We start from the raw sequence: 14,270 nt of genomic DNA, 5'->3' as shown, positions 1-14,270 counted from the left end.
GGTGTTATGATATGTATTTATAAATATGTATATATGTAGCTATATGTAGTTTATCAGTTGTGTTAGCACCCATAACACAAGTTAATAAATAACTTACCATGGGGCTAACCGACCGTGTGTGAAAAAGGTGTCCCGACATTATGTCCCGACATTATTTGCATGCCAGGAATCAACACCTTTATATGCAAGTCTACCATAAGGGTTGTGATCTAATTAAATCATGCTTATTTATGTCGTAAAAGGTCCTTATCAAATGCTTGACTCCTTTGGTCATTAAATATGCGGCAAAACAATCTTCATTGAACTAATAATTATCGTAGTAATATGCCCATGCATAATTAGTGGCGACATATTTGTCATACTGTGGTTTGTTCTTAGAAATAAAACATCTATTAGTTAGTATAAATATAAGGCACAGCGAGTAGTAAAGCACTCAGCTGTTAGACTGTGTACGAGGTTCACCTGTCTAGTAAGGCCAGTAATCATGAAGGTAGTCCTCCTCACCCTCTGCTTCGCTCTCGGAGTGCTGGCTCAAGACCAGTACGAGTCTGCCAACGACAACTTCGACATCTCCGAAGTCATCGGCAATGACCGACTCCTGCACGCGTACGCCAACTGCTTGCTCAACAAAGGACCCTGCACTCCCGAAGTGAAACAAGTCAAAGGTAAGAAAACAAGTTCTAAGGAAAATATTAATAACATTTATTCTAAAACTAAGTACATTATCTTAGACAAATCACGTAAATTACTAGTACAACTTATAACGCAAATTAAAAATAATGTTATTCAATAAAGCTCTTAATGCATTTTGTCATTTGTTGGGTTAATTTGCTCTTGTTGGAGTAAAACTTTTTTAAATGTCTCAAATGAAACCCAGCCTTTAGAGTGACACTTTTCGGCTTCCTCCCATAGTTTACTAAAGTATTCGTCTGTAAATGTTTCTCCGGCCGCTTCGAACACGTTTCTGACTGTTTCTGGAGAACGCTTAGCATACATATCTCGATGACTTAATCCAAGAAGCGCTAATGTGCTCGGGCTCAAACATATTTTAGCATCAGATTCATGAGGAAAATATGTGGTGGATGCTTTACAATAACCATCAGGTATCGCGGGGAAGTCCCTATCTATGTATCTCGCAGCAGGCAGACCTGCTCTCAACCTCTTATCTGCCTCTTGGCCAGGTTTCACCATCTCTTGATAGGTGGTAGTGCAATCAATACATTCATCCGAAACATCTTGTATTTTTGGCAAAGGCGGTGATGGTTCCCTATAATTAATAACTCTTACAAATGTTGCATATTCTATTTGTTTACCGTCAAAGGCATTAAATGTTGCTAAAAGTCGTTCCATTAGAGATGTGTTAAATCTTATTAATTTCCTTCCACAAAAATTATACACAATGTCTTTAGGAAGCCAACCTGATTTAACTTCATCAAAATGTTTCAAACCCAAGTAAAACCTATGAAAAAATGTAGCATCGAGTCGTTTTGATAAAGTTTTACGCAAAGTATTTAGATGACCTAGACATTGTAAAAATAAGTGTCGTTCTTTATTTAATTCGCATGTAGTAAGACATTGTGGAAGATTGTCAGGAGGTTGTAGTATTCCAAACGCATGACCCGGTGGTACGCAACTTATATTATCATTTGGAGTTTTTGGCAAAGCAAGATGCGCAGCATTGCTATATTTGAAATCTGCCTCTAAGGAACTAATTGGTGCGTACATGTCGTTACCATCTACAACTCTATCGTCAGTCAAGCAACACTTAACTTGCCTACCATTTTTTTCAATTCTATATTGAATACCGAAAGTATGGTCAGGGTTAAAAGCTGGTCTACAATATTTTCGATCAATTTGGTAAGCAATCCGTCTTGATGGTGCCACATCGGGGGTCGGAGCCTTCGGCATTATAAGATCGTATGCATTTTCGTTCGTTTTAGTAGGTTTTCCCATTGTTTGAAATACGTTAAACCCTTCCGGAAACATAGGCAATGAATCACGGACTGCACCTACAGGTTTATACCAATAGGAACTGTACTGCGTACTCTTTAATTCATCAACGAGACTTTGAAATTTTGTTTTCATTGGAGGATTTATAAGATAGCCACCATCAGTGAAAATTCCAGCATTTCGCTTGTCCTTTTGATTGGAGGGTTTTTCAATGTACTTTATAGGAGGTATTATCGCATCGTGGATAAGAGCATCAACTTCATCCTGTAATTGGTAATAACTCATATTTTTTCCCACGGTTTCTGTCGGTTGAGCGGTAGGCATTCCCGCAGCAGGATATTGCGGGACCCTCTCAATGAACATCCCTTTATTTCCTTTACCTCCTGGCATTTTCGAGTATTTTTGTATATTGAAATAATCCTTAAAAATGATTTAATAATATGAACTTAAAAAACTTAAGAAACAACAGTTTGCACATTGAGCTTTCTTGATTTCATTTTCATAATTGTCAGCTGACAAATGCCAAGTATTTTTTTAAGTCTCGAATGCCAGTATTTATTTATAACTATGCAAAGTAGAATATATTGAGAGTTGTATAAAAATAAGTATTTATTTTAACTTCCACAGAAATCTACTTGTTACTAGGACTTACTACACATATATCGATGCTACTAGGTGATATCGCGTACATACAGTCAATAAACAGAATGTTTTACGTTGAACATAGAATGATACGGCCATATTTTTGCTAACTGCTGAAAAACACTTGAAAACGTTGATTTTCAAAGAGTAACTGCGGTGTTGATACACGTTTGCACCGCAATATTTTGATACAATAATAGTTTAGGTGTTATTGTGCACGCTGTGGCCGTTTCCCTATACCATTTCTACTAATAATATCAAAAAATAATCCACTCATGCCACAAATCACCCAAAATATTTTCTTCAGTGCAGTATTATATTTTTATTCCAGAGAAACTGCCAGAAGCCTTAGAAACCCGGTGTGCGAAGTGTACGGACAAACAGAAGCAAATGGGCAAAGCTTTGGCTCAGGAAGTAAAGAAGAACCACCCTGACATCTGGAAGCAATTGGTGGCCATGTATGATCCCCAGGGCAAATACCAACAGGCGTGGAAAGACTTCCTTCAAGAATAAAAACTCACGTACAAGTATACGTTTATTAATTCCCAATGAAAATTACAAATATTTACTAAATAGAAGAAATCTAAATTAAAGTTATAACAAAATAAACGATTATATATCTTTATATTAGTTTAATTTTGGTTTTCTCTTCTTTTTCGGGCGGATCAAGATTTTTATCCAAAACGGAACGGAATGTCTCGTAACAAACCCAACCTTCCGAGTGACACTGTTTGGCTTCTTCCCACAAAGCGTTAAACCTTTCATCGGTAAATTTTTCCCCTTGGGCTGCTTCAAAAACCCTTCGCACAACATCTGGCTCTCTTTTCTGATACATGTCGCGATGAGAGACAAAGAGTTGCGTCAAGACACTGGGCCTGAGACAAGCGCTAGCATCCGATTCATGAGGGAGACACATTCTATCTGCTTTACAGTACATATCAGGTGTTTTTGGGTAATCTTCATCGAAATATCTTCCGGAGGGTAAACCAGCTCTGAGGCGAGTATCCGCTTCCTGTCCTGGTTTCACCATTTCTTTGTAAGTAGTACGAAAGTCAATGCAGTCTTCTGGTAAATCTGGAATTTTAGGGATTTCGGGAGAAGGCTCTCTGTAATTTAAAATAAATACGAAGGTTTTGTATTTAATATGAGACCCATCGAAAGCCTGCCACATAGTTAATAAATATTCCATCATTTCTGTATCAAATCGTATTAGCTTGATTCCACATAAGTCATATACTGTATTCTTTTCAAGCCAACCGCTCTTTTCTTTATCGAAATATTTAAGTTCCGAATAAAATGAAGAGAAGAAACTTGGCAAAACGCGTTTAGATAAACCTTTTCGTACGGTGTTAAGATGCTTCAAGCATGTTCTGAAAACATTAACGCCCTTGTTGATTTCGCAAAATGTGAGACATTCCGGCAAATTATCAGGAGGCCTAAGTATGCCGAATGTGTAATCTTTAGGAACATGGGATGCGTTATCATTCGGTGCTAATACCTGCCCAATTTTTGGTTGGTGAGCATCCAAGAAATTTGACTGTATTGAATTGATCATTACCCTACCCGCTGTTCCTTCTACAATCCTATCATCAGTTATACAACAGCGAGCCATCGTGCCTCGTTTATCTACCCCTGTACGGTAACCGTACACATGATCTATGTTGAAAGGTGGTGAACAATAATTGCGTCGTACCTGAACACCTGGGCCCTTTGATGCGGGTGTTTTGTCAGGTATAGGGTTTTTAGGCATTATTACGTCATAGATCCCTCCATCCTGCACTATGAGTTTTCCAAAGGTAGTCCCTAAAGCATCAAAGCCTTCTGGTAACATTGGCGTAGGGTCCCGTACACCTCCAATGGGCTTTTCCCAATAAGATGAGTATGAGGACTCCTTAAAGTCGGCAACTAAACTTTGGAATTTAGTTGGAACTGGTGGACTGAGGAGGCTAGCAACTATGCCAAAAGGGCCCGAGTTTCGCATATCTTGAGGTATTGGATGACGCAGTGGTGGAAGCGGGCGTGGCTTGGGTGTCGGGAGGATAGTATCAGACAACAAAGCGTCTGCTTCATCTTTAAGCAGGTAATGTTGCAACGCATCGCTCGCATTCTCATTCGCCTGAGCAGAAGGCACACCCGCTGCATAAATATACGGGTCTCTTTCTATGAACTTGCCAATGTTCCCTTTCCCTCCCGTAGTACGCCTGTGACATTGTGAAGACATTATTAATGTTCCTTAAAACATGACGTGATCACAAAAAATATTCATAAAATCTCCTATAAATATACTACAAACTGACATGTTGATTTTTTTGTTGTTTAACCATAACTTTTTAATCACAAATAGACATCGTGTCTATGATAATAATAAATAGTTTGGATCTCAGAGTTTGGATTAAGGAAATACAAAGATAAACAACTACGTGACTGGTTTGGGCATTAGGTATACTTAGAAGGAGTATGTGTGCAGGAAATGTTGCCAGGAATCAGGTGCGTGAGCCTATCATCATTGAAATCAAGGGTCGACCGGCAGTATGAATCACAGTGCGTATCTCTGACGCTGCCTCCGATAATGCACCTATTTCTAACGTACTCACGTCTGATAGATTGTAATAATGACCTGTGTTTGCTTTATGCGCACTTATGGACAATGACAAACAAGGCTTTAAATACTACTGGAGATGTTATTTCCTCTGCAGTTGTGTTCCATATTAACCTGGTTAGACATAGTTGGCAGGTAATTATTTGGTGTTTATCTTAAATATCTTTGAACTATCTAAATCGTGCGATGACGAGTTAACTGTTATTAGTAATAAAAACAATATCGTTAATGTATAAAATGGATACATATTAATTTATTTTATAAATAAACACCATTTTGCTATTTATTAAATTGGTGTTTATTGTAATTAGTGGATGTGTCTATTTTTGCATGAAACCTGGTCATCGCCGATCGATTCTATCAATAGAAATGTTTACTACCTTCTAAATATGGTGTTTCCTACTAAACGTAACTATGATCTAAGCAGGATATCCCGTAATTTTCCGCAATCATTTTGAAAGTGAATTAGAGAGTGCAGTATTGCCAGTTACCTAATAATCAATATTAAAATGTTATGGATAAACCACTTTCTGTGATCTAGCGTTTCGAGTTAATTTATGGGAAAGACTTGAACTTCAAGTTTCTGCTACGCTAAAATACAAAATAGCTATCTATTTATATGCGCCTACTGGTTTTGACTTCCATTGCCAACCTAAAACTCGTAGGCTATGCTTCTCACAAGTATATAGTGTCAAATCTCCGCGTATACATAAGAGATTTTAAGCGTTTTTGTCATGATATGATGACCTTATAAACAGTTCATCCAATGAGGGTTTTCTAAAATGGCGTCCACGAGGTGGCAGCACCGAGTCGTCAGGTCCAGGTAACTGTCAAAGTGCTTATCTTTACTATGAATAGTGAACGATTTTAGTGTTTTTTTTTTTATTTTATAATTAAAGCACTGCATTATTGTTTTACTATTGCGGTTGAGTAAATAAAAAAAACTAAATCATATTGTGTTAACAAATTTTTCAACAAGCTTTTCCTTAGTACCAGTGACTTTTGCACCCTCTCTCTTAGCTCAATTTTTAGTTCGGAAACCTTATTCTGACCGTAGTCCATAATAAAATCAATAACACTTCCAATATAACAGAATTTCAATAAACAATAAGTTCGGACCCTACAATTCCATACTATTTGACAGCTGTTTGGACCAGACGCATACGTGGCGCCACCCTGTGGCAGAAAAAATTGGGAAGACCCTCATTGCATGAAACTCTATGTTAACCTAAAAACATTAGTGGCCCAAAAAAGGTGAGGCATTGCAACGCGGGGCAGAAGGTCTATGTTACAAAGAAGACTCAAACTACTTACATAATGAAAAGTTATTGTTTTAGATACACAAAAGCAAACAATTATCTTGCTTATTAGCGAGAGACACAATGAATTCATAGATATATTCTAGAATCAGTAAAGTACTAATAAATGGCGGTGCTGTGTTTATAAGTAGTTAGTAGACTTGTCAATAATTCATTAGTTGGGCGGTACCCGTAGCTACGGAAACTGCAGTTTCCACGGAAATGTTTATAAACTATGTGTAATTATCAATGGAAATACTGGCTAGACTTCGTACTTACTTGATAATACGTTAATATTGTTTACATACAGACATATGTACAAGGTATTGGGTTGCCCAGGTAACTGGGTTGAGGAGCTCAGATAGGCAGTTACTCTATATAAAACATTGGTGCTCAGCTGCAGCCGGTTAGACTGGAGGCCGACCCCTACATAGTTGGGGAAAGGCTAGGCAGATGATGATGTTTACAGACATACAACCTAATGTGACGATCAACAAAATATGAGATCAATTGAATGTTAGTCCAGAAGTGACCCATCCAAGACAGTGCGTTATAGTAAATATTCCACCAGTTTCCCAAGGAATACTTTCCTCACCCTGGCTTAAAAGTAGCTAATATGTTATTTTGATAAGCTATTGCATATTTTAGAATCATCATAATGTCATGGGTCCCGCACAGTTTTATAGTATTCTTTCTGCGGCAATGTGGATAAACATCATATCAGACGTTCTATCCTTTGATTTAAATATTCACTTCATTTTTATTTCACTTCTATTTCAGTTCATCATGAAGGCTGACTGCTTCCTCATCATCACACTAGTAGCTGTAGTATCAGCTGACTTCTACAACTCCAAATACGACAGTTTCGACGTCCAACCCCTGCTGGAGAATGATAGAATACTCCTCAGTTACACCAAGTGTTTCCTCGATCAGGGGCCTTGTACTCCCGATGCTAAGGACTTTAAGAGTAAGTTTTGAGTTCTGTTTTGCTGTCATTTTTATTTATAGTCTAATTAATAGGGGCTTATGGCCATGTGTAAAAAGTCGTGGTGGCCTAGTGGGTAAAGAACCAACCTCTCGAGTATGTGGGTGTGGGTTCGATTCCAGGTCAGGCAAGTACCAATGCAACTTTTCTAAGTTTGTATGTACTTTCTTAGTATATCTTGGACACCAATGACTGATAAAAAGGTGAAGGAAAACATCTTGAGGAAACCTGGACTATATAGTCTGAAATCACCAACCCGCATTGAGCAAGCGTGGTGTTTAATGCTCAATCCTTCTCCGTGTGAGAGGAGGCCTGTGCCCAGCAGTGGGACGATAAAAAGGCTGTAACAGTATGGCTATGTGCGGCTGTTACTAGTCAATTGCTAGATATAAATCACGAATCCTCTGTTTCATCTGGTAAGACTGAAAGTCAACCTCATCATAGTTTGCAAAAGGCTTTTCAGACAATATGGTCATCTAAAACTAATATCATAAGTACTACCCAATGCAGATTATTAGTCAAAACTGACCTTCATTAATAAACACATGAGATAAGCAGTTAATGACATAACTATCTACTTATTTACCTCATTAATAGGTACCACGTTGATTATGTATGAATTGAAAACTGGCTTGGTTTCATGGATATGTTGACATAGATCAGTATTGAAATGATGTTATAGTACTCATCAATGATGAGTCATCATATTGTTCTCATCAAAACACAAATAAATACAGATTTTTCTTTGACACTGTAGACACAATTTATCTTTCGACAATAAGTAAATATATATTTACATACATATTGCCTGACCATATATTTTTATTTTGTTTTCTAGAAGTGATACCAGAAGCCCTAGAGACTACATGTGGCAGATGTAGTCCAAAACAGAAGCAGTTAATAAAGACAGTGATCAAGGCTGTCATCAGCCGACACCCTGACGCCTGGGATCAGCTCACAGAAAAATACGACAAAGACCAGAAATATAAGGAATCCTTTGATAAATTCTTAGCAGAACAAGATTGAGCGTAGTGCTGTTGTGTATTGTATAGGCGCTCAGTAAGTGTAAATGTAAATTATATTTTTGTATATTTCAATAAATTTTATTCGGTATGAAGTTTCTATAAGTATGCAAGTATATATGTATGTATAATAGTATATAAGATAACAGTCAATTAAGTTCTGTGAATGACTGAATAAAGCATGTGTGTCATAAATATTCGGATACCTCGAAGTCATCGGAAAATAAACACAAATACTTAATAAAAATAACATGTTATTTATGTAAATAAACTCCAATTAAAGCTTTGGTAACTGCGTCTGATCATAAATTTCCATTTCCACCACCCGTGTCTTCATTTGCTAAGCACATCCTCGGCTTGACTCCTCAATGCTTTACTGGCCCTTCACGGCTTCGATTTTGTCCTTGTACCTGTCTTGGTAGATGTTGTTAGGGTCATACTTGGCAGACAGTTCCTTCCACATTTCCGGGCGCTTGTTCACCAAGTGCCTGATCACTTTGTCTGAACCAGACTTTTGCTTGTCCGTACATTTGCTGCACTCATTTTCCAAGGCGTCTGGGAGAGTCTCTTTGAGAGCCTTACCGTCGGGAGTGCAGCGTCCTCTGTCGAGAAGGCAATCGACGTATGCTTTGAGAAGGCGTTGAGACTCCAAGATTTCATCCACATTGATGTTGTCCCACTTGTCAGTGTAGGTGGAGGCGGCCCAGGACTCTGCCACCAGGTATAATAAAGCAACTGCGACTATGAGTTTCATTTTGTTCCTGGAAAGACACAGAGAGACAATATTAGATTTTTGGTAAATAAAACCAAAAAAGAAACACGACTTGCTGTTTTTTTAAACAGTTTCAAATTCTAAACTAAAAGGGAAAAACTCATGGAGAACAAAAAAGAAACGCCTAACGCTATCTATCACGTGCTCACAAAAACGTGTTATTCGAAACAAACACGTGATTCATGAAATTAGGTACCTGTGAAGTAACTTCGTGAACCATGGACGCAGCAGAAATAACCAACAAATCACAAAACTGTTCTCACTGCTTATCAAACCGAATGTACGCCAGTTAGGTCATAACCTGACTGCAATAAAATACTCCTGACATAATTAACTTAGTATCGATTCCAATCATTACATGAAGTCATGCGAGCAGCTTCCAGTATTTCTAGAATCGATGATTTTTCCGCTAGGTTATTATGAAATTGTCTGACAATTGTTGAGAGCTGTAAGTAATTGTTCGCAAAGGTTCACGGGCATGCGGTGTTGTTATTAATTACTATGATTGCCTATTGTCTCATTGTGATGGTGATAATGGAACGATTGTTGTGATCCTTCGTTTGTATGTGTGGATTTTTTATTCAGATTTCGTTGAAGGAATTTTGACTACACTGTTGTTGTCTGGCACCTGTATGGCGGGTCTATATGAAACCGACTTTCATAGAATTTTGTCCGCGCAACTAATCGGTGCATACAAAAGTCGGAACCAATGATAAGACTGGACAAACATGCAGTCATCATATTTTTACTCAGACTAAGTTCGTACACATGTTACAAACTGAAAGTCTGTATCGTGTGGATCCATCAATACTTAGATACATTTGTACCTTGAAATTGTTTGTGGGTGAAAACGAATGCACAATAAAACTAATAAGTGAGATTGGTAACCTGTGTTCAATGTAGAGGTATAAGAAGAAACAGAGTGTCCTTTGACAAGGTAAGGTGATTAGCAAAGACTAAAGATGCTAATGACTACCAGGGAAGTATTAATTAGGTAGTTATTTTAAACGGCGGTATGCAGATATCTATTGATCTATTTCCTTAGCTAGATTACAGTAATTAGAGTACAAACAGTGGCAAAGGTTGTAAAGTGGGTTAGTATATTATTATGCTGTTTTAAAAGAAAAGACTAAACTCTGCAAATATGAAGGTACCTATGTTATATCATGAAACATTTTCTTTTTACGAAACTTTAATTTCCAAAACAGAACACAAGAAAGTTTCATGTAGTAAATAAACATGACTGTGTCTGAAATTGAAATACTCAGAAGGAACAAGAGGTAGATAATTGTATGGTAATACTTCCTAAGCAAGATACCTATAATCATGGATCAAAGACTTATGTGACATCAAGAACTACAATAATAGTACAGTAAGTACCTAATGACAGCAATCTTTAAGATCCATTACTTTAAGATCTTCTAATGCATGCCAATAACTTCGGATTGATTATTGGTTGATTTTTCCTTCAATTAATAATTTAACGTTTTACCTAATAGGTACCTGTAACACGTTACTCTTGCCTATATGCCTATGATAAAAAGTTTGTATTGGAAACTATTGGGAAACGATTCCAGAACATTGAAATCTTTCCGAGTAGAAAGTTACTATGGTCCTGAGAGGGGATTCCGGATTGGTTGCATTTGATTTGAATACAACATGAGCCAAGGCGTGGGTAAAAGTAACTGTGTTGAGAAGAAGTTTAGAATGTAAATGTTAGTCATGAACAAGACAGAAGCCAATAAAATATTGTTTTTCAGCATTCTAACTTTTATCCAGATCAATAGCCTGTTTCCTACCTAAATGCGTAACTGTCTGTCTATCCATTTGTCAAACACTCACCCCAAAATTGCTGATCCGATTGAAATAAAATTTGGTACCTACGCTTATAGCCGAGAGTCCCAGAAATTAAAGACAGTTAGTTTCCTATGGAAGCAGGTGGAACTGCGGGGAACAGCCAGTATCCTATGAACTAAGAAACTGTCAAAAAATCGCAACGACAGTAAGTAACCCTATTACATAATCCAATCTTCATAGCAACTGTTAACAATTATCATTTATCAAAATTACACAATCAACCTGACCAAGAAGTTCCGAAGAAAGTAACAAATCAACTAAGGGAAAATTTGATTAATTATTGCCTTTAAGGGGTTAAATTACTCACCGTTTTTCCCGTGAGCACCGTTCGACCCTTCGCTGGGCTGTGACGCCTGCATCATGCCCATAACACAATTTATACTGCATCCACCTCTTGAATTAATCAAGCATTGTGACGACATTTATGCATATAATGGCCACAGGGATATCATAAACAATGGTGGTTGCGAAGTACTTGTAATTAGATGAATAAACTCATCGGTTAATTATTGCGAAGACTTATTGATTGTCTGTTTGTTCTCTCTGTTGGTTACTGGTATTTTTTTTCTTTAGTTGTCATGATAAAAAGAATATGTTTTCTAGATAATGTGGGAATAATGTTAACAGGATATATATTATCATCTGTATTGACGTGTTAATTGTTTGCACCTTTCAGAGTTCAGTACATTAATGCAGGGTGCTATACCTATAGAGGTGATTCGCAATGACGTTGATATTGACACCGTGTGTCTTTAACTTTGGACCCATATTTACTTATGAGAAAAATCATCACGATAATATTCTGGAAGTCAACTTTCTACGGTAGATATTGTGAAGTTTAACACACATTAAATGATTGGCATCTTCAATCAATCATAGGCATCACAAGTATCTGATCTATACTTCCTCCAATTCTAACCGACTTTCAAATAAAAGGGGGTTCTTTCAGCATATTTTTTATGCATCTTCACTGATTTCTCCATTGTTAATTTGTGAACCCATTTTGTTTTTCGCCATACTAATAATGCACTAATGCCGGAAAACCTAATATGATGTTATGCGTCACCCGGGACCGAAAAACCACAAAATTGCTCTTGTTAGATGTTTTCGTAGATTTTTACTACCTGAACTGCATATTAATAGTGCGACTTTGCTTCCTACTGTAGTTTTCCTTAGAGGAAACACTAAAAGTACGATAGTGAATATTTCAATCTATTTGAAAATATTTTTGGTAAAATAACCCTAATTATGTTCTATGTTTTAACTCTTTATATTTGTTATGTATGTCCTTCCTCAAGCCCTAGACTATCTGAGTATCAAACCTTTAAGTTCGTTCAGTGAAAGCCAGACATACAGGGTTAGTTTCGCATTAACATTTTGGTAAAATTTAATATTTTCTACTGGTATCTCATTTATTGTAGAAGTTATTTTGACAAAAGTAAGAAAAATATAGGTTGCTTGCATATATATTTTTAAAGAATATCATAATTATAACGTACCTGGAATTACAGTTCAAAAGTGATGGCCTTTAGCATCCCAGATATGTAGGTATTGTTATTTACATAATTGATTCATATCATCACGCCTGTAGTCTCGAAGAAGCTGTTAGAAAGGAATCAACCACACGCCCAGTGGGTTGCATTTTACCAGAATTTATCTATACTAATATTATAAAGAGGAAAACTTTGTTTGTTTGTTTGTTTGTTTGGTTGTAATGAATAGGCTCAAAAACTACACTTTAAAAAATCTACTTTTTAAAAATTCTTTCACCATTCGAAAGCTACATTATCCACGAGTAACATAGGCTATATTTTATCCCGGTGCGGGCAGTAGTTACTGCGGGACGCGGGTAAAACCGCGGGAAAACGGCGAGTAATAAAATATAAACATAACATTCATGGTTTGACGACCTCGATGGCGCAATGGTCACCATGCCGGACTGCCGAACCTGAGGTCCTGGGTTCGATTCCCGGTTCGGTGGACATTTGTGTGATGAGCATACTTGTTGGCCGTGGTCTGGGTGTTACTATCATAATATGTATTTATAAATATGTGTAGCTATATGTAGTTTATCAGTTCTGTTAGCACCCATATCTATAGTAAACATTAGGATTTCCTCACCGGACTTTGCTAGTGAAGTAAGTATTTAATTGTTTATTGACGTCTTAAAGGGATATTTTATTAGTAAATAAAATTAATTGATCTATTAAATGCTCCTATTATGTATGATCGAATCAATTAAAACGTCAATACCTACTCGAGCTACATGCGTTACAACAAAACAATGACAGAACAGTATCGAAATCTACACAAATACATTTGGTGTCTTGTTTAACAAGTCAGTAATACTTTTTAAGAATATTTAAAACTCAATGGTCTGTTTAGGTTTAAGTAACGAGGGTTGAAACACATGCCACAAAGAGTGTTCTAAATATGACTTTAGATGTCTGGAGAGGAAGAGCAAGACCTATATAAGAAGAGTGGACGAAGGGTGGACTGTCTGAGAGCTGACATGAATAAGAAGGAAGTCATGAATGTTATACTATGTTGAATGAAAGAGGAAAATATATTGCAAATAAAATATGAACAAGAAGTTGCGTTTAGGCTTCAAGTTCAATTAGTTAGCTAAGAACAATTGTAGTACATTATTTACACAAGTTGTTCTGCTTTTAAATTTTCATTTAGCTCTTGAACCTTTTTTTTTTTTTTTTTTTAGCGACGTAAAATCATCAAATGACCCCTCCCGCTGTGGGTTAGCAGCGGTGAGGGAGTGTCAGACTCTTACTGACTAAAATCGTCGTGTTCCGTCATAGGCCTTTTATGTACCAGGGCCGCGGTATCTCTTTCGAACAACCCGCAGCCCCGGCAGGCCTTGGCCCTGCTGGGCCCCGCTGGGGTTGCTGACATCTCTTTGAGGAGCGCGTGGAACAACGCGCGCCGTCGACACGGGTCTGTCGTCTAGAAAGACAGAGGGACGATGAGCCACCCGAACTCACCGCCCACAGACCCACGCCTACGGTGGCCGGGAGTCATCTCGCGACACCCGGCGCCCATGGTGTCTACCTGGTCCAGCGCGGCGGCCGGGATGAGAGGTGCGAACTCTCTGGCGTTCCGCCTCCTCCTTCTCGAGCATGACCGCTTCGCA

At 37.6% G+C, this 14,270-nt stretch overlaps 4 protein-coding genes across 5 annotated transcripts; 2 read left to right on the top strand and 2 right to left on the bottom strand.

Annotated features, from left to right (window-relative positions):
* Positions 1-421: 421 nt before the first annotated feature.
* On the top strand, positions 422-3,215 carry LOC124638433 (allergen Tha p 1-like). Its single transcript, XM_047175399.1, has 2 exons — positions 422-665; positions 2,924-3,215. The coding sequence occupies exons 1-2, from the start codon at positions 485-487 to the stop codon at positions 3,103-3,105; spliced, it is 363 nt and encodes a 120-aa protein (XP_047031355.1). The 5' UTR covers positions 422-484; the 3' UTR covers positions 3,106-3,215.
* Positions 3,208-4,950, bottom strand: LOC124638419. Its single transcript, XM_047175376.1, has one exon. It carries the CDS (start codon positions 4,811-4,813, stop codon positions 3,215-3,217), a length of 1,599 nt encoding a protein of 532 aa, XP_047031332.1. The 5' UTR covers positions 4,814-4,950; the 3' UTR covers positions 3,208-3,214.
* Positions 4,951-5,024: 74 nt separating this feature from the next.
* On the top strand, positions 5,025-8,743 carry LOC124638420 (ejaculatory bulb-specific protein 3-like). Of its 2 annotated transcripts, none has more exons than XM_047175377.1 (3): positions 5,025-5,326; positions 7,270-7,456; positions 8,313-8,743. In XM_047175377.1, exons 1-3 carry the CDS (start codon positions 5,063-5,065, stop codon positions 8,498-8,500), a joined length of 639 nt encoding a protein of 212 aa, XP_047031333.1. In that variant the 5' UTR covers positions 5,025-5,062; the 3' UTR covers positions 8,501-8,743. The 2 variants fall into 2 exon arrangements, with proteins under 2 accessions (XP_047031333.1, XP_047031334.1); XM_047175378.1 differs by lacking the exon at positions 5,025-5,326 and adding an exon at positions 6,789-6,812.
* Positions 8,562-11,568, bottom strand: LOC124638423 (allergen Tha p 1-like). Its single transcript, XM_047175381.1, has 2 exons — positions 11,433-11,568; positions 8,562-9,257 (listed from the first exon to the last, which is right to left on the bottom strand). The coding sequence occupies exons 1-2, from the start codon at positions 11,510-11,512 to the stop codon at positions 8,870-8,872; spliced, it is 468 nt and encodes a 155-aa protein (XP_047031337.1). The 5' UTR covers positions 11,513-11,568; the 3' UTR covers positions 8,562-8,869.
* Positions 11,569-14,270: the final 2,702 nt, after the last annotated feature.

The sequence above is a fragment of the Helicoverpa zea genome, chromosome 17 (genome assembly GCF_022581195.2).
Source record: "Helicoverpa zea isolate HzStark_Cry1AcR chromosome 17, ilHelZeax1.1, whole genome shotgun sequence".
Classification (NCBI taxonomy): Eukaryota; Metazoa; Arthropoda; class Insecta; order Lepidoptera; family Noctuidae; genus Helicoverpa; species Helicoverpa zea.
Note: the sequence above shows the minus strand (reverse complement) of the source record. Positions and strands in the feature narration are given on the sequence as shown.

Excerpts from the sequence above, each read along its gene's own strand:
- LOC124638419 (XM_047175376.1), bottom strand. The coding sequence starts at position 4,813 with ATGTCTTCACAATGTCACAGGCGTACTACGGGAGGGAAAGGGAACATT.
- LOC124638420 (XM_047175377.1), top strand. The coding sequence starts at position 5,063 with ATGTTGCCAGGAATCAGGTGCGTGAGCCTATCATCATTGAAATCAAGG. Across the intron at positions 5,327-7,269 it reads TGGTTAGACATAGTTGGCAG|TTCATCATGAAGGCTGACTG; the intron begins GTAATTATTTGG and ends CTTCTATTTCAG. Across the intron at positions 7,457-8,312 it reads CGATGCTAAGGACTTTAAGA|AAGTGATACCAGAAGCCCTA; the intron begins GTAAGTTTTGAG and ends TTTGTTTTCTAG.
- LOC124638423 (XM_047175381.1), bottom strand. The coding sequence starts at position 11,512 with ATGCAGTATAAATTGTGTTATGGGCATGATGCAGGCGTCACAGCCCAG. Across the intron at positions 9,258-11,432 it reads CGGTGCTCACGGGAAAAACG|GAACAAAATGAAACTCATAG; the intron begins GTGAGTAATTTA and ends GTGTCTTTCCAG.
- LOC124638433 (XM_047175399.1), top strand. The coding sequence starts at position 485 with ATGAAGGTAGTCCTCCTCACCCTCTGCTTCGCTCTCGGAGTGCTGGCT. Across the intron at positions 666-2,923 it reads CGAAGTGAAACAAGTCAAAG|AGAAACTGCCAGAAGCCTTA; the intron begins GTAAGAAAACAA and ends TTTTTATTCCAG.